Source organism: Mauremys reevesii, linkage group 9 (genome assembly GCF_016161935.1).
Source record: "Mauremys reevesii isolate NIE-2019 linkage group 9, ASM1616193v1, whole genome shotgun sequence".
NCBI classification, from domain to species: Eukaryota; Metazoa; Chordata; order Testudines; family Geoemydidae; genus Mauremys; species Mauremys reevesii.
The window spans coordinates 10,306,250-10,330,108 of record NC_052631.1 but is presented as its reverse complement, the minus strand read 5'-3'; the positions used below and the strand labels follow the sequence as shown (position 1 = coordinate 10,330,108).

General features: G+C 40.7%; 1 protein-coding gene and 1 long non-coding RNA gene across 4 annotated transcripts in view; one reads left to right on the top strand and one right to left on the bottom strand.

The window, feature by feature from the left end:
- The window catches only part of CCDC39 (coiled-coil domain containing 39), a 31,900-nt gene extending 31,547 nt beyond the window's left edge, over positions 1-353 (bottom strand). Inside the window, exon 1 of the mRNA XM_039488421.1 lies at positions 237-353. Within this exon, the coding sequence (XP_039344355.1) occupies positions 237-353 (117 nt within the window). The remainder of the gene's footprint in view (positions 1-236) is intronic.
- Positions 354-445: 92 nt separating this feature from the next.
- Positions 446-23,859, top strand: part of LOC120371941 — an 86,658-nt gene continuing 63,244 nt past the window's right edge. The window contains exons 1-3 of one of the 3 annotated variants that reach the window (XR_005584660.1): positions 446-632; positions 6,559-6,622; positions 19,418-19,563. This is a non-coding gene — a long non-coding RNA (uncharacterized LOC120371941). Of the gene's footprint in view, positions 633-6,558; positions 6,623-19,417; positions 19,625-23,859 lie in introns of all 3 variants that reach the window. The other 2 variants (XR_005584658.1, XR_005584661.1) reach the window with 2 other exon arrangements.

Here is a 23,859-nt window from a genome sequence, read left to right as displayed (position 1 = left end):
AAGGGGATGATTCATGTCCCCCCACTTCCCGGTGGGGAGGGGGAAGGGTTGGTATTCTGCCCCGTCCCCCGTTAGGGGCAGGGGCCATTCATGTCTCCCTCCCGCTGGAGGGGAGGGGGATCCGTGTCCCTCCCTCGCTGGCGAGTCGGGGAGGCGGGTTCATGCCCCGCTGCTGCTGAGCCGGGGACGGGGGTGCGGTTTGTGTCCCCCTGTCGGGCTGCCGCCTCCCCACTCACTTCCTCTTCCAGCGCCTTGTTCTCCGCGTTGGCCACGGGGACGGCGAACCCATCGTCCCAGTCCAGCTCGGCCAGGACCGAGGCGGAGGAGCCGCTGTCGGTGTCGCCACTGCTCATGCTGGGGCAGTGGGGTCCCGGGCACAGGCTCCGCCGCCAGCTCCCTTAGCAACGGGAAGCCCTTGGTTACGGCCCAAACAGGAAGCCAGCGGCGGGAGGGAACCCGATTTCCGGTCACACACTTTCCCCCTCCCTCCCCCGCTCCCCCTCACACGGGCCCACCCCGCTCCCTCCAGCCCCCAAGCCCGCGCCACGGGTCCCAATTCACCCCACCCCCTTCCCCCGGGCACCGCCTTAGCCCCCTGTTGCAGGCAGTTCCGTGACTCCCGTGCTGAGGAGGTAGGGATTTGTTGCCTCCTCGTGGGGCCAGGAAGGTTCCTGCGACCCCCCCCCTTCCCAAAAGGCATGGGAGGGGTTGTGTTCCCCCCACAGTCTCACACAGTGGGGGTTTCATGCTGGAAAGTTGGGGGGATGCCTCCCATAATGAGACGGGTTTGGTGCCCCCCTGCTAAAAAATCGGAGGGGTTCTTGGCTCCCCCCACTTTGAGGGTCAGAGTCAGTCCCTCATTGGGGTCTTTGCTCTCCCCCAAGCCAGTGCCTTGGTTATGTGGTGGTGGATTGCCTCCCAGTAAGAGAGGGAAAGGGGAAACAAATCCTATTAAATAGGCGCATTTCGGGTTGGCTTGGTGGCTCTTGTGGTGGTAGTGCCCTGTGTGTGGGGGGGGGGGGGGGAATGTAACCCACACACCTGCTGAGTGTGGTGTTCCGTCCCCTCTAGTGGCACCAGGACCGCTTAGAGCAGGGATCTGCAACCTTTGGCCCATGGCCTGCCAGGGTAAGCCCCATGGTGGGCCAGGCTGGTTTGTTTACCTGCCACGTTCGCACTGGCCATGGTTTGACACTCCAGGCCAATGGGGGCTGTGGGAAGCTTCGCAGGTCAAGGGATGTGCTGGCCACCGCTTCCCACAGCCCCCATTGGCCTGGAGTGTCAAACCGGCCCACCACGGGCTTACTCTGGTGGGCTGCGTGTCAAAGGTTGCTGATCCCTGACTTAGAGATTAATGAGTCTGCTCTACAGTCTTATCTAGGGGCCAGTTGGCTTTTAGCTCATGCAGCAGAGCAGGGATTCTCAAACTGGGGGTCAGGACCCCTCAGGGGATCATGAGGTTATTACATGGGGGTTTTGTGAGCTGTCAGTCTCTACCCCCAAGCCCCGCTTTGCCTCTAGCATTTATAATGGTGTTAAATATATAAAAAAGTGTTTTTAATTTATAAGGGGGGTTGCACTCAGAGGCTTCCTATGTGAAAGGGGTCACCAGTACAAAAGTTAGAGCACTATCGCAGTAGAGGCTCATGCACTAAACTCAAGAGGTCCCAGGTTCAATCGATGAGCAATCCAGGTTCAGTCCCACAACTCTTTGCCCTCCCAGAGCCAGCAGGAGCTGGGTGTCCTGCACAGAGGTGGTTTTCAGTTTTGGAGATTAGAATATCGGAGGATGTACCACTGCCTTTTACTAGCTGTAATATCACAGCTATATGTGAATCTGCACCTATATGAGAATCTTCCACGCAACTGGCTGGCTTTCTATAAATCCTACTAATGGAACAGCTAACAGTCTAGGTTGTGCCAGGTCTGGCTGCAGGCCCCCAAACTGGGAGCAGGGAGACACTCTCTCCTGTGTTCTCAGTGATCCCCCTGCGGGCCCTAGGCAGCATGGAAGAGGAAGCTGTCACAGAGTTGGGGCTCTCCAGATTTTGCTCACCTGCCACCTGACAGCAGATGTAGAACTGGGGAGTCTGGAACCCCAGGGAGATGGGACTGGAGATTTTAAAAACAAAACAAAACTCCATTTTGATTCTTCCACGGGAAATTTCACGTCTGACTTTTTGTTCCAATTTGGAACATTTTTTAAAGGACTGACATGCCAGTTTTCATGCAGCTTTAATTGTGATACAGTCTTTAAGTACATGATCGTGTTCTATTTTTTCCACAGGAGGCCTTCCTCATTCAGTGCACAGGTTAGACCTGCTCTTGGAATCATTCAGGATTGGTTATTGAAGGAGGCTGTTGTTTGTAGGATGTTTGCTCTATTTGTTGCAGAAGTTGAAAGCTGTGAAGTGAATGAGGCAGGGGACTGCAGGAAGAGAAAGGATGGTCTCAAGATGAAGGCAATTGAATGCTCCCCTGGAAAACTGCATTCTATCCCTGCCTCTGCCACAGAGTTCCTATGTGATGCTAGGAAAATCACCTAAACCAAACTTTTCACAGATATTCACTAAATGTGTGTTCCTCATTTTTGGGTGCCCAACTTAATACACTGGGGACTGATTTGCAGAAGTGCTGAGTGCTCATACCTGCAACTGAAGTCAATGGGAGCTATGCTTTGAATACTTAAAAGTGTTTTATAATGCTAAAGCATCTCAAATTGTCCTTCTAAAATGAGTGGACATTTTAAACCTTTATCTCTCTGGCCCTCAATTCACTGTCTATAAAATAGGGTGAAATGGAAATTAATTCATTTTTGTGAAACACTCAGATATTATGAGGAAGTTTATAATTCTGTCTTCAGAGCAGGGTTTGAATGGTGTGAGTAAATAGGGGGAGGCACACACTGAACAATGAAAAGAAAACAAGCTATTAAATAGCTGCTCATGAACTGACCACCTTTCATCCTCCGCATTGAATGAGATAGGGCCTCCATGGAAAAAATATCTGATCATGTAATTCAAGTGCATATACACAAGGAAGCTGGCACAGGAAATTTTAATTCTGGAATTTCCTAATTTGCTTGACATTGCAACCTTAGTAATGTTCTTTTAACATAGTTTTTTTGTGTGTTCTATTTATATAGTGCCTTAAAAAGATAATATGCTAAATCAGTGCTAAGTATTATTCCATGATATCCATGGAAATTCCATATCTATGGATTTATCTGAGCCCTGATGCTGACTAAATACATCACTATAATAAGCTCTGGAGTGTATGACTGTTTTCTACCTTTGCTTTGTGGAAATATATTCTGTACATGTCTGTCGTGCATTTATACTCAATATATTAATCCAGTAGATGGTGCTGTATGTCTATATATTTCAGTGTTTGTTTTTTTTAACAAGAACTCAGTTGTCAAGCTCTAGTTTAAAATGGAGAGTGTGATTCCTAGTGGAAAAAAACAAACAGAAAATGCTTCCTTGCTGGTAAAAACTATGGGTGCTGTATTAGAGCTTTATGGAAGAAAAAAGAAGTGATTTTGAACAAAATAAGACTATAACTTGACAAACAATTCCCCCAGCTTATTCTCCCTCTGAAATGATTGAATCTTTGGTTACACTGACCACTGTGTTCATTTGTTCAAAATATATAACTGCAAAACCACAGTTATTCGGCTTTGTAAAGATTTCTGGTTTCTATTGTGTCTAATAAAAATCTAGTTTTAGACTTACTGATTTTGATTATGCTCAGTGCATTAAACTGCACATATGCATGAAAATAAAGCTTTTCATGATGGTTTGGCTTCCGATAATGACTATGGAGGTAAATTTGTTACCTGTAAACAGAGAGAAAAAACAAATGCATAGACATTTCTTGAAAAATGTCTGCAGTCTGTATAGATCAGCAGGAAAAACAATATCTTATTTAAAAGGCTGTTGCCTACTTTTAAGGGCATTTAAAATTAAAGCTGGAGAGTATTTTAAAACCAGGATTGCAAGTCAATAAAAATAAACCGAACGATAATATATTTTACATATGGCTCCTTTCATCTGGTGACCTCAAAATGCTTCACATTACTCAGGGAGGGAAGTATTTTTAGACCTGCTTTACAGATGGGTAAACTGAGGTGGCAGCAAAATGAAAGAAGCCAAGAATGGGAAAAAGAGATTAAGGGGATAGCAGTAATGAGAAGAAGAATAGGAGGATATGAGAGTATAAATGCAGGACTGACTCTGCAAAGGTTCTTGCATTGTTATCTGATTTGAGATGAATATAAGTAAATACGAGGGATCAGGAAGAAGTCGTGGTAATTTCTGCTTGCATTAACTAAAAACATTATTTCTTTATTGCACCCTGTAACTCCCTCCTTGGGTAGATAGAAACCGATTGCACCATAAAGTCCAGAATCATTCCAGTATCAATTCTTGAACGTCCATTATTTGCTAGTCAATTAATGAAATCAAATTGGTACCAGCTTTTATTTCTTCCATAATAAAGAGAATCTTGACCACAATCAAACACTCTTGAACACTGTGGAAGTCTGAATCTGGATTTGAACGTTGTGACCCAATCCCTCTCTACTCTATGATGATCTCCAGTAGAATCTCTGAGGGCTGGTCTACGCTTAAAAGTTTTTCTGACATAGCTGGCAAGGTTAGGAGTGTGAGGTATATTTTGCTAACATGGCTATGTGGCCAAAAGCCCTAATGCAGACACAGTTAAATCAGCATAACTGCACTTTTACCAGTATAACTTGTTTCATTTAGGGATGGTGGAATAACTATACTGGTGTAGGCTCCAGGTTTGCTAGTATACGAGTGTCTACAGTAGCAGCACTTTCCCAGTATAGTATATTGATTTACTTTAAGCAGTGAGGGGCTTGTAGTTCAGACATGACCTTAGTTATGGCTAGGAAAGCAGAGAACTGTCTTTATAGCCCCTGTTAGCATCAGCCAGTTGAGGGCACCAAGACTGCAGTCAGATCTATGCCCAGTGATCAGGTGGTACATTTTCAAAACATTCAGAAAGTGTTCACGTAAAACCCATTGCTAGGTTTTATTTAATAACCTCCTAACCCCCACGCTCTCTCCTCCTCCGCCCCATGTTCCTCTAATGTCTTTTACAGCTCTTGCTGCACAGCATGAAGCCTTAGCGCTGTATTCATCAATGACTCACACCCTTGCTTAGGGGCCAATTTTCATAGAAGCTATATAGGAAAATCTTGAAATGCACCTCTCCCATGCAGTGCACAAAATGATTTTTGTATTCATTACTATTCTAAAAGGACTTGTTGCCCTTTGGAAATGTTCAGTTATTAGTTATATGTGTGTGTGCGTGTGCGTGTGCAGAGCTTAGAGGCCACGTTTGAGTGCTCTAAAAATAAAAATGTATCATCATTATTATCATTGACACTAGTCAATTGAAAGGTAACTACAGACCTGGTTAAGTTGAGTGGCAGTAGGAAAATGCAGAGGAGTTAGGACTGATCTGGTTTAGGTTAACAAATAGACTCTTAAGCACTAAACTTATTAAAAACCATCCTCACACCTGATAATGATTAGCATCCTTGTCAGGAGTTTTAGGAGGGAAGCCAAAGACTGACTATAGATTGAACTGCTCTCTCACCACTAGAAATTATTCTTCAAGGTAAAGGTTAAAGCACATTTCTGAAGCAGTGAGGGGAAACTTACTTCTTTCACTAAAAAAGCCATGTGTTAGAATTTACCCACTCAAGCACTTAACCCTTGCTGACGACCGCATCATGAAAATGGTTAGCCATAACAATATTTCTGATAGATCACTTTTGACAGGGAGGGCTTTCTGTATTAAAGAATTGTAAATCACAGAAAAATAGTTATTTATGCAGAGGTGGCTATCTTACCGCAGAATTACTTTTAGCAATTTTGGGGAAGAGACAGAGAACTTGATTCTCCACTGCTTTGCACAATGTGTTGTTGTGTACACCTGTACAAAGGGGGCCTAAATCACCACAGCATTAATCTAGTTACTCCTCTGTAAACAGGTATCAACTGGAGTAATACAATGGTGATTTCTGATTGGGTTGCATTTGACACCTACTTTGCACTGGTATAAATGACAATGCAAGTACAGTCAGTGAAGAAATAGGCCCTGGTTGAGATAAAGACTGATACATCATGTTTATCCAGAGTAGCATTGGTGTTCATGTTCAGTAATTCCATTTATTCAAACACCTTTATTCATAGTCTAGACAGATCTGTAGAGTGTTTTGAGATTCATTAGCACTAATGTGGCATCTTCCAATAAAGAATCTCAAAGCACTTTGTAATCATTAATTGGTTAAGCTGTACAATATTTTTGTAGGTAGAATACCTGATAAGGCTACCCTGAAAGTGAATCTAATGACTCACCATAGGCTACACAGCAATTGTCGGATGCAGAAGTAGATCTAAGTTTCCTGATTCTCAGTCACATGCTTTAACCACTCGACTATGTTGCATCTTGTGCTCATTTTAGTTCCAGTATTTCAGGTTGTGATTATAAACGTAACAATTACTTTTTCTGTTTTTTCAACAGAATGAGAGACTTCTGATTTGGGATGTGTCTGACAGAAATTCATTTCTGTACCCAGGCTGCTCTGGTGAGTTCTTCTGGGACCTGTGTTACAAAGATCTTTTGGAATTTATCTATATACGTTCTGCTCTTTACCTAAATGAGTGCAGTTACAGCAGCCTTTCTGCTTGGCCGAACAGTTTCCTGCATTTCAAAATAGCCAAAGAAGCCGCACACTATTCCTATTTATTTGTATTACAATAATATCTAGAAGTCCTAAGCCCCATTGTGTGTACATACAAATAGCAAGATAGTCCCTGCTCCAATGAGCTTAATATGTAAATAGACAAGACATACAATGGGTAAGGGAAAAGGGAGTATTATTACCCTCATATTATAGATTAGAAACAGAGAACTTAAGTGACTTGCCCAAGATCACGCTGGAAGTCTGTGGCAGAGCAGGGAATTTACCCCCAGTCTCCTGAGTCCCAGTGCAGTTCCTTAACCACAAAAACATCCTACAAAAGAAAATGAATGGGTTAAGAGGGTGAAGGCTGCTTTTGTAAAATGCACAAATCGGGGGTAAAATAACCAGCTACCTAGATATTTTAGTCCCTTTGAACAGCAAACCTACACCTACCAGATATACAACTTTAATACTGAATTATTGCAAATGGATATACTGAAAGTTAATGAAGGGGAAATATAGGGTAAGGCAGTAAGGAAGCATGCTGTATGATAGCTTGTCACAGTTGAACAGTGTGTACTGTAATTTTGTGTGGAGAATAAAGCCTGTGCTATTACGAAGCTGGATTCTGAACCCTGCCAGGCTAACGTAGCGAATGTGCATCCCTTGCATGTGGCCCAGGAAGATATAGTTTGCCCTTCTTGGCTCTCTTGCTGTTAACATTAAAGGAATTGAAGGCGATGCTGCAGAGAGGTGGGTGGGTTTTGTCCTCTGAGCTACAACAAACTCCGCCTAATACCAGGGTAAATTTCCAGAGAGTATTATTTAGCCACTGCCAATCACCTGCTTCCCAGCACAAGTTTGCCTTCCTCCCCTTATGTGCAGACTAGGAGACAAGAATTATTACTTGCTATTTACTTTGGGAAACAAATTGTGCCCTATATGTGAAAGTAATTGCTGTTGTGTTGACGATGTAGCTGGTACCCAGTTATTCGATAACATAGTATGTCCATCCCATATAGAATACAGATCATTGTAACGGGTTCTACAAACCCCATACTGAGCATAGATAGAGGAGGGAGGAGAGTCTCTTTTGTTTACAAGCAAGCAGCTTGATCACAACCCCACGCAGTTGCCAGAGCTGCCAATCATGGAGGCAGGCCACCCACAGCTTCAACCAATAGAGGAAACAAGGCCAGGGGAGAGTAAAGAGAAGAAAAGGGAGGCGGAAAGACCTGGGACAGAAAAGGGGTGACAGCCCTGCCCCACGCTGCCTCCAAGAAAACAGCCAGGAGAGTGAAGTGCTGACAGGGCTGAAGGGACAGAGTGAAGGGCTGACAGATTTAATTGGAGTGAGGGTCCAGGAACCGACCTAACTGAGAGCAAACTAAGGAGAGTCAGTCAGGAGAAGCTGAGACCCCTTGAGAGACCACACTAGGAGACGATGACAGTCATACATGCATTTAAGTCATGAATGCATTTTACCCCCATATATAGCATGGCACAATCAACCAAGTGGGGGTTGCCTTCCTGTGCAACATCAAGGATTATCTCCTGTCAGAGGCAGGATGCCAGACTGAATGGACAAATAATCTGATCTAGAGTGGCAAATCTTGTATACCATCAACACCAATTCAAATGGTTTTACTCATTTGGACATGATTGAGCTGGGAGGCTAGTGCTTTCTATAACCATGATAATGCTGTATCATACTCTACAACCTTAGTCCAAATAAAGGATCATATCCCCTCCCATATTTCCAGGGAATAGTAATGAAAGGGGTGCAAAATTCATTCCTTTAGGCTAAAATCTGACAAAGAGAGGCAGTGTATTATCAAGTCCCTTACCCTCAGCTATCTTCCTACATATCTCTGTGAACTGAAGTTGGATGTACGCCTGGATGCTGTGGGAGGGGGCATGGCAGGGTGGAGGGAGAACCACCAAGACATTTTCTACAGTAAAAGCCATAGGGATTTTCCCTAGTTAATTAATGTTTATGTAACAAACAGTGGCTGCACACATACAGACCCTATGGTTGTCAGTAGGGACTTTCATCACTCAAAGCACATACCCATATCACTTGCGTTAAAGGAGCAATTGATTGTTAGCAAATATCAGGCTGGCGCATAGTAGCATCCCACAGAAGGAGCCCTGATCATATGTTCTAAGTCAGTGTGTTAATCTTATGTTAGATTATACCTATCCTTTCCCTAAATAAAATTAAATTAAACCCTGAATCAAACAAATGATATGTATGATCATTGAGCTGACTTATACTGCTTTATTTGCACAAAATACTCCTTCTTTGCCTGTATTATTGTCTATTTAGATTGTAAACTCTTCAGGGCATGTGCAATTCCTTCTTACCTCTGCAAGGTATCATGTTCACTCTTGGCACCTTGCAAATAGGGCTAATTTTTTCAGAGGTACTAAGCACCCACAGCTCCCATCGACTCTGAAAATCAGGCCTCTAACCAACATTAATTAATTTACAGAAACTCCTTCTGCAGGCTTTTAAATCACCTTTGAAGGAGGTGCAGGATAGGCTAGCCCAGGGCAGGGAGGCTGAAAGAGTCATGGTACCATGAGGAGTCTGAAGATTACCACAGAGTTTCTGGGATCTCCATAGAGAAATACTGGCTTTCAACAAATACAGGTTTTTTCCTGTATCTGGTGAGATTTATGGGCTAGAAAAACCACACAGCTGACCACTCCATGGCCAAGAACCTCCCAAACCAAGCATAGGATGCAGCAAAAACTCTGCAGCTATAAGGCAGTAAATTTATAATGTGTTCATGGCTTCCTCTGTATAGTATGCAAGGCTGGCTCTAGACCAGGGGTCAGCAACCTTTCAGAAGTGGTGTGCCGAGTCTTCATTTATTCACTCTAATTTAAGGTTTCACGTGCCAGTAATACATTTTAACATTTTTCGAAGGTCTCTTTCTATAAGTCTATAATATAGAACTAAACTATTGTTGTATGTAAAGTAAATAAGGCTTTTAAAATGTTTAAGAAGCTTCATTTAAAATTAAATTAAAATGCAGAGCCCCTTGGACCAGTGGCCAGGACCCGGGCAGTGTGAGTGCCACTGAAAATCAGCTCGAGTGCCGCCTTTGGCACACGTGCCATAGGTTGCCTACCCCTGCTCTAGACCAAATGGTGTCCCAGACAAGGAGCGTCTTCAGCATTCCCCCACCATTTGTTAAACTTTTGAATATCTTATTTTTATTGCATTTGCAGCCCATTTCACAACTTTGATGCATGATTTGCATGCATTATTTATCCCTGTCATATAAGATGATAAATTTTCACGCTAGGATCTGTAAATCTGTATTTATTCATACCATATATAAGCAAATAAAAATTAATTTCCTCTAAGCTTATAGAAACTTTTTAATTTTAGCAATAACATGTACTAACATCAAGAAATTCAACTGTGCACCAACATTGGACAGTAGTAAATATTGTTACAGTAGGTGACAGACTTAGACTGTTAACTCTCGTCCTCTAGGTCAAAAAGTCGCTTTTCTCGCCTTTGCCCTTGCCAAATGAAGCACAGTGTCAGAGAGATTTTCAAGCGATAAAATAGCAAGCAATGTCAGTCTCTTGTTGGTCATTGTCGATCGAAGATATGTTTTAGCGAGCCTGAGCTTTGAAAAGCTGTGTTCACCACTCATGACTGTGACCGGTAGCGTGAGCATAAGCCTCAAAGCTATCCACACATTAGGAAAAGTGTTCTTCAGCTCTGCATTATGAATGAATTGGAGAACTTGGAGCAGAGAGTGCTTCCCGTGTTGCAAAACATCTCGGATATTGTCCAATTCGACACAGAGGTCTTTATCATTGATGTCCATACATTCCCCATGTGTTACCTCTGGTGAAGGTTCATACAATTGTTCAAAAGTGTTTTCCTGTCCGCCGGCAGATTATTAAGGTCATACAAAACTCCCCAGGTCTTTTTGTGGTCCAAACCTTTCTTCAATGGGCACTCGAGCAGTGTTAATGAGCAAGCAAAAAAACTCCCTCTTGAATTTTTCTTCTGAGCTTACCATCACCTCATTTCTGCCCTCATAACCAAACTGTGTCTTCTTCTGATGAATATGAGTTTCCTTGAAGACAGGCTCAACTCTTACGTTTTCCACCATTTCTTTGGCAGTAGTGATGGCATCTTCAAACCGGTTGTCTCTGTAGGCCACAATGAAATCAAGGTTTCAGAGCAGCAGCTGTGTTAGCCTGTATACACAAAAAGAACAAGAGTACTTGTGACACCTTAGAGACTAACAAATTAGATTTCTGATCAAAATAGCAGTGATCGTGATGTTCATTGACTGAGTTTGTAATGCCTTGCTTACAATGTTTACTTGGAACAGGCTATCATGCAAAGCCACAAGTGAGACCAGAAATTTGAAGTCAGTGATCTGGTTTGCCAGGCTTTGCACCTTATGTCAGATTCTGGCCTTGGCTTTACTCAACTGTGCCAGTTCCATCAGGGCGCCAGAAACTTCAGTCACTGGGTACCTCACTGGTCTTATGCTGTCAATGAGACTCTCCCAGCAAGTGTCACTTAGCGGCTTCACATTCAGATTTGTAATATCATCCATGAGGATCTTCCACCTGATAGTTGAGGCTGAAAACAGGATGTATATCCTTTGCAGTGAAGAGAGATAATGAATCTAAAGAATATGATGCTGTATCTGACTCAACCAGATTGTGGGAATGGCAGCCACAAGGCCAGAAGAAAACTCTTGGGTTCAGTGCAAGGATCCTTGCTTGGACACCACTGTTTCTTCCCTCCATGTTCTCACCATTGTCATAGCCGTGGCCACAGCAGTCTTGAAGCTTTATTTTATTCTCATTCAAAATGTTCATAAACAGTTCTCATTGACCGGCAATGCCCTGGCTCTTATACACCCGTGAGGGCATGACTGACTACATTCTAGGAGGTTCAAGGAAAATGTAGTTCTCACAAAGTCTGGAAGGTTCCACGAGATTCTACAGTGCTCCAGAACATTCTAGGAAGTTGTGAAAAAAGAAACTACATACGGAATACCTGAAACATTTTACTTCAAACATTCTATTTTCCCTTTTGTCGCTAACAACAAAAACAGCACCGTAAGCCCGGTGCTGCCCAAGCCCAGCACACCAGGCACTCACATGGGTCACCTGCCCCTAAATCTGTCCCTGATATGACCAATGTCTCTGTTCACCATTCTGTCTAGGGAAGTGTTTCCCTCTCTCTCCTCTTTTATTCAGTCTTCATTGGCAGAAGAGTTGTAATCCATGATGTTTAGAGAAGAATAAAAATGAGATGCAAGACACAATATAAAGAAGGTCATTCTTATTCTAGCTCTCAGGATAAAAGGCAAAGCAGGTTTTAATTACAAAATGATACATTTTCCCATTCAGTATCATATCTCCTCTCTTTATACACTGAGTAGCTGGGAGAGTCAGTTTTAAAGACTGTTTCTGCTTTCAATCCTCCTGAATCGTAGCTTGGAATGAGATGGTGTTGCCGTCCCCAGTGATCAGCTGGATATGGTACACTAGTGACTTGTCTTGTGGGAAATGGGATAGTCAGCAAATTCCTGAAGCAATTGCACAATAGTTTCAGGGTTTTCCTGCCTTTTACCAGCTTATTGGGTTTAGGTGTCTTACTGCAGAGACAACAAACCTTGTAAGAAAATGGCAAGGTTAAGGGTAACTTGTGTGGCCATACCCTGGTGTAAAACAGGAGTACCTCAGTTGAAGCCAATGAAGTTATATGTGTGTGAAATTGATGTAAGAGGAGAATTGGGCCCATAATGTAAGGACATAGCTATCCCAAGTGTAACTGAGTCCTCAAGTGACTGCAGCCTCTCAGATATGGCTGAGCCTTCTATGTTTACGTCCCCTGGTTAAGAACATAAGAACGACCATAATGGGTCAGATCAATGGCCCATATAGCCCATATCGTGTCTTCTAGCAGTGGCCAACACCAGGTGCCCCAGAGGGAATCAAGTGATCAAGAATAGGTAATCAAGTGATCCATCCCCCGTCGCCCATTCCCAGCTTCTGGCAAACAGAGGCTAAGGACACCATCCCTGCCCATCTTGGCTAATAGCCATTAATAGCCACTGATGGACCTATCCTCCAGGAATTTATCTAGTTCTTTTTTGAATCCTGTTATAGTCTTGGCCTTCACAACATCTGACTGATTGGTAATGCCCTTTTCTCTTTTTTGAAATCACATGACTTTAATAGAATGCTCGATGCTTGTTTTTGGCAGGTTCCCCATTAAATGATCCAAGGTCCTTGGACAGTAGTTAGTTGTTTGTTTCTCAGCAGTTCTGTTTCTTGTGGAAAAGACTTGGCTTTCTTCCTACCGGCACGTGAGAAGCCCGAGATTGCCCTGTGTTGTCAAGGCAACAGCATTTGCTTGGGCAGCAGCAGGAGAAAAAGAAGCAAGAACATCCTCCACAGGACCAAGTCTTGTCCAGTGTTATATGAGCATGTGACCTAGACCATTCAATATGGCCAGCACCTATTTATGAGTTAGAAATGGCAGAGACCACACAAAGATTTGGTTAGTATGATGGAGTATAAATGCTACAAAACACCATCTAAAGTATATGCAGATATGTGGCACAATTGTGCCTTCACTTCAATACACTTGCTATGCTGTGTAAAGGTAACAGTAAACAAAGGTAACAGTAAAGAAATGCCTCCATAAATCAAATGCTTTTAAATAATTTTTCTCAGATAGTTCTGTTCACTAGATATTCTTTCAGTCTGACAGTTTTATCATTATCCACAGCTCCAGAAGAATTCATGTTGATCTTTGTTATCCGAATCTCAGTTTTTATGTTGTTCAGCTCACTTCCCCTCAATTTCACAATTTGTTTCTCATGCTGGCCAAACTTTTTTTTTTTAAAATGGGCCAGATTCTCAGCTGGTATAAATTAACATAGCTCCATTGAAGTCAGTTGTGCTATGCTAATTTATACCAGCTGAAGAACCAGGTGAGTTTGGTGTAGAAAAACCGCTTTTCTGGCTCTTGCCAGATCAAGACCACTAGAAATCTAAATTCTCTGTTTAGCCATCTAATAGGAATGGCACATGCACACAGTCCTGCAAAAGTGCCTGCAGCAGCACTCAAAGGCAGTAGATCCTGGGAATTGTTTTACATTTTCAAAAAAGACTTGCAATATTTCTGGAATCTCTCCTGGCTGCTCAGCCCATAACTAGAACAAAATTGTGCCTTTTTATTATAATTGGAGTAATAAATGCATGTTCTCACAGTGATGTGATAAACCATAATTCTCTCATTAGAAATTAAGTGTCAGTATCTAGAGTTTATTAATACATCCAGTCTTATAACAGTGAGGTCAAAAGATCACGAGAACTGTGATTGTAGGTGTTGGCTGGCAGTTCTACACTCTTACTAAGATCCTCCATTACAGTCTTCTTGGCTGGCATAAACTAATAGGTCTTTGCTATTTCTAAATGCCTGCCTTCCCATATTTGCCATCTTAATATTTTATTATACGAATAGCATACGGTGACTAGATGGCCCGATTTTCTAGGGACAGTCCTGATATTTGGGGCTTTTTTTAATATGGGCTCCTATTAGCCCCCGCCCCCTGTCCTGATTTTTCACACTTGCTGTCGGGTCGCCCTAGTATAGCAGTACCACACAGCATATTGCATACTATTGTTCAATGTTGCATGACTGTTATTTCTTTCCTATCCTCCACCAGTACCCCAGGGCTATTATTTTATTTTAATAATGTCTTTGTTTATTAACATTTATTCATATAGCAGCAGCATGTTTATGGTCCTTCACAAACATGACTCTGACCCAAAGTGCTTTCAGTTCAAGTTAGACAATCTAATTTTTCCCTCTCCTCTTTCTCCTTTCATTTTGTTGGGAGTCTTCTATTTAGTCCCATACCTGTAAAAACCTAAAAGATCAATAAAACTTTAATCCCGAAAGAACTCCCAAACTGCTACAGAGTGGGGTGCTTACAGAGACTTTGGGCCCAACTTAATATTGTTCTGCATTTGTGGAGTTATTGATGCCAATGCAAAGTGGGTATAAAATACTACCCAGTTACAGTGGTAATGATTTACACCCATTTTGTGTTGGGGCAAAGGACTATATAAACTGGAGGGTTATTGTGAAGCAGGTCTTTTGAAATATATTTCATTGGTGGTATTGGGCATTTGTTAGAGGTTTCGAGTCTAGAAGTAGTCCAGATTAAAAGATATAAAATCTCTTAAAAATTAAGATCTTGGAAATGTGTCTCAACATGGACAGATGCATAAAACAATCTCTTCCCAACATCTCAGCAGAAATATCAGAAATCCTATTCCGATTCTCCTCCATGTATTGTGGTATATAGATATATATAAGACAGAGGAAAACAGCAAAACCTTTCAAATAGACTTGGTTCTGCTAGGAGAAAGAATCTGCTCTCTGACTGTAATTCCATTCCCCATCTCCAGCCTCTCTCTACATTGGTTGAGCCTCACTGCTTCTCCAGTGCTTAATGCACTCCCAGCACAATGGAGAGAGGCCAGGGGCAGTATGGTGAAAAATCAAATAAAGCAGACAAAAACTTGACAGACTCACTCCCTCTAAGTGTCACAATATGAACTGGCCAAGTGAAAAATAATGGCTATTATCCTGTCTCATCAAATGACTTAAATGAGTTACACCCTCATTCAGAGGAAGTTCTCTGGACTGTTTCCATGGGCTACTTGTGTAATTTGCTTGATAAGATGAGGAAGGCAGTTTTCTTCAGCTTGTGTAGGCCTGGTTTTTCTCTGGACCCCAGTGTAAATCAGGAGTAACTTCACTGAAGTCAGTGCAGTTATTCCAGTGTCAAATAGATGTTGGTGAGAGCAGTACCAGGCCGATTAGGCAACTTTGCAGTTCATGAACTGTGCCCATGATTTCTTCCACTTACATTCCACACTGGTGGGTGGCTCCACAAATGCACTGAAGTTATGCATTTCTGGTAAAGTGCTTGTTTGAAGCCATGAAAAAATGGCTCTTAATGTATGACTTTGTGACTGGTTATAACTTTAGTCAACATGCAGGACTATGGTACTTTGAGAGTCTGCAGCCAGTTACCTACTTCCTTCTAAGCAGCCACTTGGCTGGCAGATGTCAGTATTCTAGTAAATAGTACTCAGAAGGTATCCTTTCAAAATGTTTTACAAACACTAGAGCAGGTGCAAGGGAGGTAGAGAAATGTACATGATTTCTCACTGTGCCAGTTATAGGATGCCTCTTGAGCCTCAGGGGGATTTAACTAGATGGCAAGTAGCAGTGTTACCATTGCCACCCATCTGCATTAAGTTTCCTGCTATGGAGGAAGCAGCTTAATTTGGAGCTCCATGGATACCAGTTGTGGATACCAGAACTGGATGCTCTCTATTCCAGCAGCGGTCACACCAGTGCCAAATACAGAGATAAAATAACTTCTTTGCTCCTACTCCAGATTCCCCAGTTTATGCATCTAAGGACTTGTCTTCACTACTGAGGTAAATCGACCTAAGTTATGCTATGTGAATAATGTAGCTGGAGTTGACGTAGCTTAGGTCGAGTTACCCCGGTGCCTTCACTGCGCTGCATCAACGGGAGATGCTCTCCGGTTGACTTCCCTTACTCTTCTCGGAGAGCTGGAATACTGGGGTCGACCAGAAAGCGTTCTGCCATCTAAATGGATCCCTGCTGCATTGATTGTAGCAGCGTCGATCTCCCCTTAGTGAAGACCAGCCCTAAGGATTGCATTAGGCCTTTTGGCCACAGCATCACACTGGGAGCTCATTTTCAACTGATTATCCACCACAATCCTCATCTTTTTCAGAGTCACTGCTTCCCAGGATATTGTCCCACATCATAAAAATGTGGCCTATCTTCTTTGTTCTTAGATGTATATTAAAATGCAAATTGTTTGTTTGTGCCCAGTTCACCAAGCAATCCAGATTTCTCTGTATAAGTGATCTGACCTCTTCATTATTTACCACTCCCCCAATGTTTATGTTATCTGCAAACTTGATCAGTGATGATGTTATGTTTTCTTCAAGTAAAAAAAGTTAAACAGTATAGGGCCAAGAACCAATCTCTGCAGGACCCCACTGGAAATACTTGTTCGATGAAGATTTTCTATTTACAGTCACCATGTTAATTTTATATAGTTCTGTTTTTTTTAATCAATATGTCATGTGGTATCAAGTCAAATACCTTACAGAAGTCTAAGTATATTACATTAACTCTATTATCTTTATCAACCAAATTTGTAATCTCATCATAAAATCAAGTTTGTTTGACAGGATCTATTTTTCATATACCCATGTTGATGGGCATTAATGATATTACCCTCCTTTAATTCTTTATTAATTGAGTCCTGTATCGGCTGCTCCATTATCTTGCCTGAGTTCAATGTCATACTGACAGGCTTATAATTACCCAGATCATTTGCTTACCTTTTTTCCGTATTGCACAACATGAACTTTTTTCCAGTCTTCTGGAACTTCCCCACTGTTCCAAGACATATTTAAAATCAACATGTATGGTCCAGCAAACTCCTCAGCTAGCTCTTTTAAAATTTTAGATGCAAGTAGGTGCTGTTTAGCATCCTCCTGAGATACTAGTGGAAGGGAAGGAGTGTTACCATCATCATCTGATGAGACGGTGTCGTCTGTTTCTCCCCTCCCCCCATGCAGAAAAGAAATATTTGTTGAACACTTCTGCCTGTTCTGCATTATTATTGATAATTCTACCATTTATATACCATGTTAGGATTATATTTGTTCTTAATGTACTTGAACAACTTCTTATTGTCCTTAACTGTGCTGGTGATAGATTTCTCCTTTTGTCCCTTTGCTTCCCTTATCAGTTTTTTTACAATTCATAGCTTCTGATTTATATTCATTACTATCAACAGCCCCTTTCTTCCATTTGTTTTATCTATCTATCTATCTATCTATCTATCTATCTATCTATCTATCTATCTATCTATGTCTTCACTTTCCCTCTAAAGCAGGTCAGTTTTTTAAGCAATATAGCCTTCTTCCTCAATTATGGCTTTTTGGTCATCTAGTAAAGTGTTTTTAAACAATTCCCAATTATCATTCACTTTTTTGGATTAAATGTTTCCTCTCAGCTGATTTAGCTCATAACTGTTTTCATTTTTGTGAAATTGGACCTTTTAAAGCACCAAGTGTGTATATATATATATAGAGAGAGAGAGTTTGGATTTTATTCTGTTTCTACATTATAAATGTGAAAGTCATGATCATTTGTACTTAAGCTAAGATACCACTAATTTGTAGTTCTGTGATCAGTTCCTTTTTATGTTAGAATGAGGTCCAATACATAATTCCCCTGTGTTGGTTGCAACAATTTTTGAGTTAGGAAATGGTCATCTGTAATATTTAGAAATTCCAGGCATGTTTTTGTACTGGCAGCATGAGACCTCCAGCCTATGTCACTCAGATTGAAATGCCCCGTGGATCATGCAGCTTTTTTCCCTACATATTAAAGATAGGTGCCTAAGGAGCCAGTCATTTTGTTCCCTAGTGTGATTTGATTGTCTGAAGCAGATACTAACTAATACCCCAACTTGTGCTTTATCAGTTAGTTAGGACATTGATCCTTGAGCATTCAAGATAATTTTCTTCTGAGTTACAAGTGACTCAGAAACAGGTAATGCCATTTTTGACATAAAATAGCACTTCCTCTCCCCTTTTGTGCATTTGATCGTTTCTAAATAGATTATAACCATTGATTTTAACATTCCAGTTATGCAAACCATTCCACTAGTTTTCAGTAATACCAGCTAAATATAATTTATTCTCATAAATGAGCAATTGCAGTTCTTCCTGTTTGTTACCCAGGCTCCTAGCACTGGTGTATAGGCAGTTAAAGAATTTCTTCTCTTCATGTCCTTAGGTTTTTTGATTAATTTCTTTATCAATATCTTGATTTTGTGGTAAATGAGTGCTGCTATCTCCTCTCTTTTTACTATCCCCTTTTGTTATGCTCTGTACACGAATCAGTATTCTTCATTCAGGAGGCACCCTTTGGATTTTTTCTCGTTCCCTTCCTTCTTTTGAATTTGGATGCACATACAGCCAGAAGCTGATCAAACTGATAAAAGAGACCAAGTCCTGTATCATACCCACTGTTATACTTTCTGCAAATGCACACTCTACATTGTCTAAATAAATGATTTAAAAAAAAACAACAAATGAATATATGAGTGGGAAGATTAATGAAGGTTAGGAACTTTGAAGCCAGCAAAAAAATTTATTCTATGTCTAGGATGCAGTTTACATGCATCTGTTTACTTTAGGTCATAATAAAATAGCATATATTGTTCACAGATGCAAATAGTATTACATCTGTTGTTTTTCCTTTTCTCACCTTTGTTCCAATGTGGTTGAATCATATTCCTCTGCACTGAAGAACGCTTGTTGATGAAGAGTGAAGTACATGACAATAGATTCAAAGCCATTAACAAACAAATATAGAATAGTGAGCTTTTCAGGAAGTGGTAAGAGAAAGATGTTTTTTTTTTTCTGGCCTTAGCTGAATGTGAGCTGCACTTCTATGCAAACAGGACACAGTGATATTTTTAGTATGTTATGTACAGATTACTTTGCTATGTAAAATTCTCATTTATTTCTGTTTTTGTTTTGTGACAGTCTTGTTAATTCAAGCTGCAGTGCGCTGATCACTAGGGAGCAGAACGCTTTCCCATGCTGCAATATATCCTTCAAAGTTGTTTGTGAATTTGTGTCAGTTTGCCCACTCTGCTCAGGAATCAGCACAGAGCTATCATGAGCCCCAGGTAAATGCTCCCACTGCAGGAGTTGACAGAGCTATTGAAGCCAGATGTGCACTGAGTGATGGTAAGATTAAATTAATCAGAATTTTTCACAACGTAAACTCTAGAGGCGTACAAATAACTGTTTACCTGCTCCCCCTGTAATCCTATTGACTTTGGTTGAGTTGCTCCTGATTTACCCTGGTATAGATTAGAGAAGAATAAGGTCCTATATCTTTTTTGTTTGTTTGTTTCTTAAATCCTGAAAGATCTTAGGAGCAAGGCTGGGTGATGGGAGGGGAGATGGGATTTAATTCTTCAGTAAAGACATGGAGCTCTACTGATGTCTCCTTCTCCTAGCACATTGCCTCCATCAGGAGCCTTATGGCTGTTAGCGGTCATTGGCATTAATGATAGTGAGCATCACACTTTGCATTAAGTTTTTGCAAGCTCAGAATCCTAGTTTTGTTTTGTTTTTTTAGTATTGATATTAATTCAATTTAGCTCCTTCCAGTGCTGGTTGCTTGAAGAAGTCTTTTCCCAACTTTCTATAGTTCTGCAATTGGTCAAACTGTTTCTTTATTTCTCAGTGCTAATGGGAATTTAAATGATATGTGTATTTGTGTCAGGATGTTGGAATCTGTATCAGTGTGGTGTTTTATATCTTTAATGCATCCAGTCTATTAAATACCTCCTCATATTCTTCAGTAGACAAGATATACACCTTAACCATCTGATTTTATAAACTGGTCTTCTCCTCATGGGACACATGGAATTCCTCCAAGTCTATGTGCATGAATGCATTTTGCTTTTATACATCTTTGCAGTTTGTACTGAAAGGATTTGAAGCAGTCCGACTGTGTTCAGTTCTAGACTCTGCCATAGACTTAATGTGTGGCCTTGGGCAAGTCACTTAACTCCTGTTCACCTTAATTCCCCGTCTGTAAAACTGAGATACTTTCTTTTGTCTGTGTTGTGTAGTTAGACTGTAAACTATCTCTTACTATGAATTGTACAATGTTTAGCAGAATAGGGACCCAATCTCGATAGTACTGTAATACACAGTAATAATAAAAGCAGCATACTTTTGCAAAATGGTTGTTTAATTGCATGCAGCATTACATCACATCCTTTATGCTGGATACTCTTACGTCGTAAATGCATCCATATTTATTGCAAATAAATCTGTTCTCTGCTGTTTGTTTGCCATTGTATTGTGTTTCTGTGCCTTAGTATGGATTTTTAATTAGCGGGACTTCAGTTCTTGCTAACACTTTCATTTGGGGCAGCATAGCTTTCACTAGTCCTAGAAATATCCACTGCTTTTTTGTAAGGTGAAGTCAGTTTTCTCGATAACCTTGCTTTGATCTGGGTATCAATTTTTAACAACAAATAATTTGGTGTCCAATTAATTCTTCTGTTAACTATTCAGATTCTCATGATTTAGTTTTATTATTTAAGTCCCTAACATAATGGTTAATGCTCTCAGCTCCTAGCTTCTTTCTTGTAAAAAATATGTGCTTTTCCTAAGTGACATTCTTGTGTATATCAAAGTATTCTTGGACATTTTTGAATGACTTTTGAATGCAGTTTGCAGTTCTTTTTGTGCTCCTACTGGAATATATTGCATATCTCCAATAACTCTGTGCCTGCTGCAGTAGCAGTATGTTAAAGGATTTACTCTCTTGGATTTCTCTGCAATATTACTTGTTTCTAGGAAAACAGCAGTTCAGCCACCATCTCCTCCAGTTTCTGCCAGGTTCCCTTCTAGGCTGAGGGATTCAGGCTCCATTCCCCTCCACATATTTAGCTTACTTGTCAGGTATGGTAAGAGATCAGTCTTTATCTCCTGGAATTAGTCATATGACATAGTCCCATGTTACAAACAGTCCATACCCTTGTCACATGATAGGGTGGTTCAGTCAGTCTCCAGTGACTCCAGCAGCCATTGTTACAGTAACAGCATTTCATTCCCTCTTATGCTTCCAGAGGAAAATATCGTCTTCAGTATTTACAGAGTCCTTTTTTTAAACATGGGGCCCAATCCTGTAGTTCTGACTCAGATAAAATTCCCAGTAACAATGAGTCTGATACTGCTCCTATTAAAATAAATGGATAGATTCCCATTGACTTCAATGAAGCAGAATTGGCCCTAGCTAGGAAGTTGTGGGTGTGGAAGCTTGTAGGAAAAGGGTCTTGAATTCTACTGAAAGGTGACACATTTGATATATTTCACAATTATCATAAAGCCAATTATTGTGGCTTGAATGTCCATTCTACAACCGTATTTAATTTATTCTGCAATGATCCACTTCCTCAAATTAGCTGAACAAAGAGAAGGCTGAAGGGTGACTTGATTACATATTAGTATCTACATGGGGACGAAATATTTAATAATGGGCTCCTCAGTCTAGTAGAGAAAGGTATAACATGATCCAATGGCTGGAAGTTGAAGCTAGGCAAGTTCAGATTGGAAATAAAGCAAAACTGTTTAACAGTGAAAATAATTCCCCACTGGAACAATTTACCAAGGGTCATGGTAGATCAAGCCTCCATTATTGACAATTTTTAAATCAAGATTGCATGTTTTTCTAAAAGATCTGCTCTAGGAATTATTTTGAGAAATTCTATGGCTTGTTTTATACAGGAGGCCAGCTAGATGGTCATAGTCGTCCCTTCTGGCCTTGAAATCTATGAATAAACGTCCATCCAATTAATGACTAATTTTTTGCAAACCTGTGACTGTTTTAAGGGTGTATACCATAGTCCTTATTCAGGCAGATATCCCACTGACTTCAATGTGGAGTTTTATCTTCAAAGAGTTTCCCCTTCAGTAGGAAATATTGTGTAAGTAAAGAGAGCAGGATCAATCCCATATTTTGTACAGACTTGAAATCAGGAATAAATGTGCAATAAGAATATGACAGTGGCTCTAATTCTATTCACAGTATTTTTAACTGTTATTAATTAAACCCTGAAAATCAGGGATTTAATGGAAATTTTGACAGATCTTTAATTATAGCATTTCAACAGTCTAATACTATAAAATGTCCTCTACTGGGTGCATAGGACATGCTGTACTTCAGAGAGTGTATGAAAAAGTCATGGGTTTTCACTTTGAATTTAAGGTACTTTTTACATTTGTGTCATGCTTTCCAGACTTTAGGAGCTCATTGCTGATTGCTACAGCTGGATGAGCTATATAAAGAGAATTATTTATTTAACCCTTTTTTCTGTTCACAAATAATCAGCAATCAGAGTTAGATTTTTATTAATTGATTCATTGTTCAGAATTATTTGACTGGTGTTTTACGAGCATGTATTTCAGCCTGTGGATTGTGGAATGGATTTCAGCCAGTGCCTAGTACAGTGGGGTTCTGGTCCATGATTGGGACTCCTACGTGCTATTGTAATACAAACAGAGGAAATTTTACATTTACATTTTACTGAGGAAATTCATTGCTGTATAGAGGACCAGCACAAAGTCTACATACCATTTATGTCCCATGTTGTGTGTGTAGTAACTGTTGTTGTATAAGACTGTGGGATGTGCTTGCAGAGACCTAACATGACAGTAGGGTCTGTGGACTGCAGGAAGTGAACAGAGAACTGTGGACAACAGGCTCCTGTCACTGTGCTCTATGATTTTTACCAAATTATTTTTTATTTATATAAACTTGATGTACTTTACTGAGAAAAAGACATTGTGCTGATCCTCTGCATGGGATGAATTTCAACCTCTTCCATTGTTACCAACTCTTCTGATTTTATTTCAAGTCTTGTGAAATATGGTGTTTTTATTAAAGCCCCTTCCAGCTCTTGGATTCATATGAATATGGGAGAATCTCATCTTTCATTTAAAAGGTAAATAAATTTTAGATCGGGTGGATATGGAGAAAAGCTGGAGAACATAACTTGAGTGCTGACTAAAGGCTCAAATGTTGGAAGGCAAATATAAAGAACCCAAAATGTATTTTTTTAACTCATGATTTTAAGCCAATCTCATAATTGTGCCTGACAAGATTTTTGAATGCTTGAGGATGACAATATAGCTTTTGTGTCACGGGTCAGCTAAGTCACATGGTACTGTTTCTGCACTCTGATTGGGTAACTGAAACTTGAGCGTGTGAGATAGTAAATACATTATAATGTGGTGTGTTGTAAAGCTTTTATTGGCATGAGTTTGAGAGGTCCATATTACTCACAGAGATAAAGTCATCCCTGTGTTATAAGGGTTTCCCAAAACTCATGAAACTTTAATAACATGCCACCTTATTAGAACTGTATATGCACATTGTTTTACAGTAAAACTATTAGAGA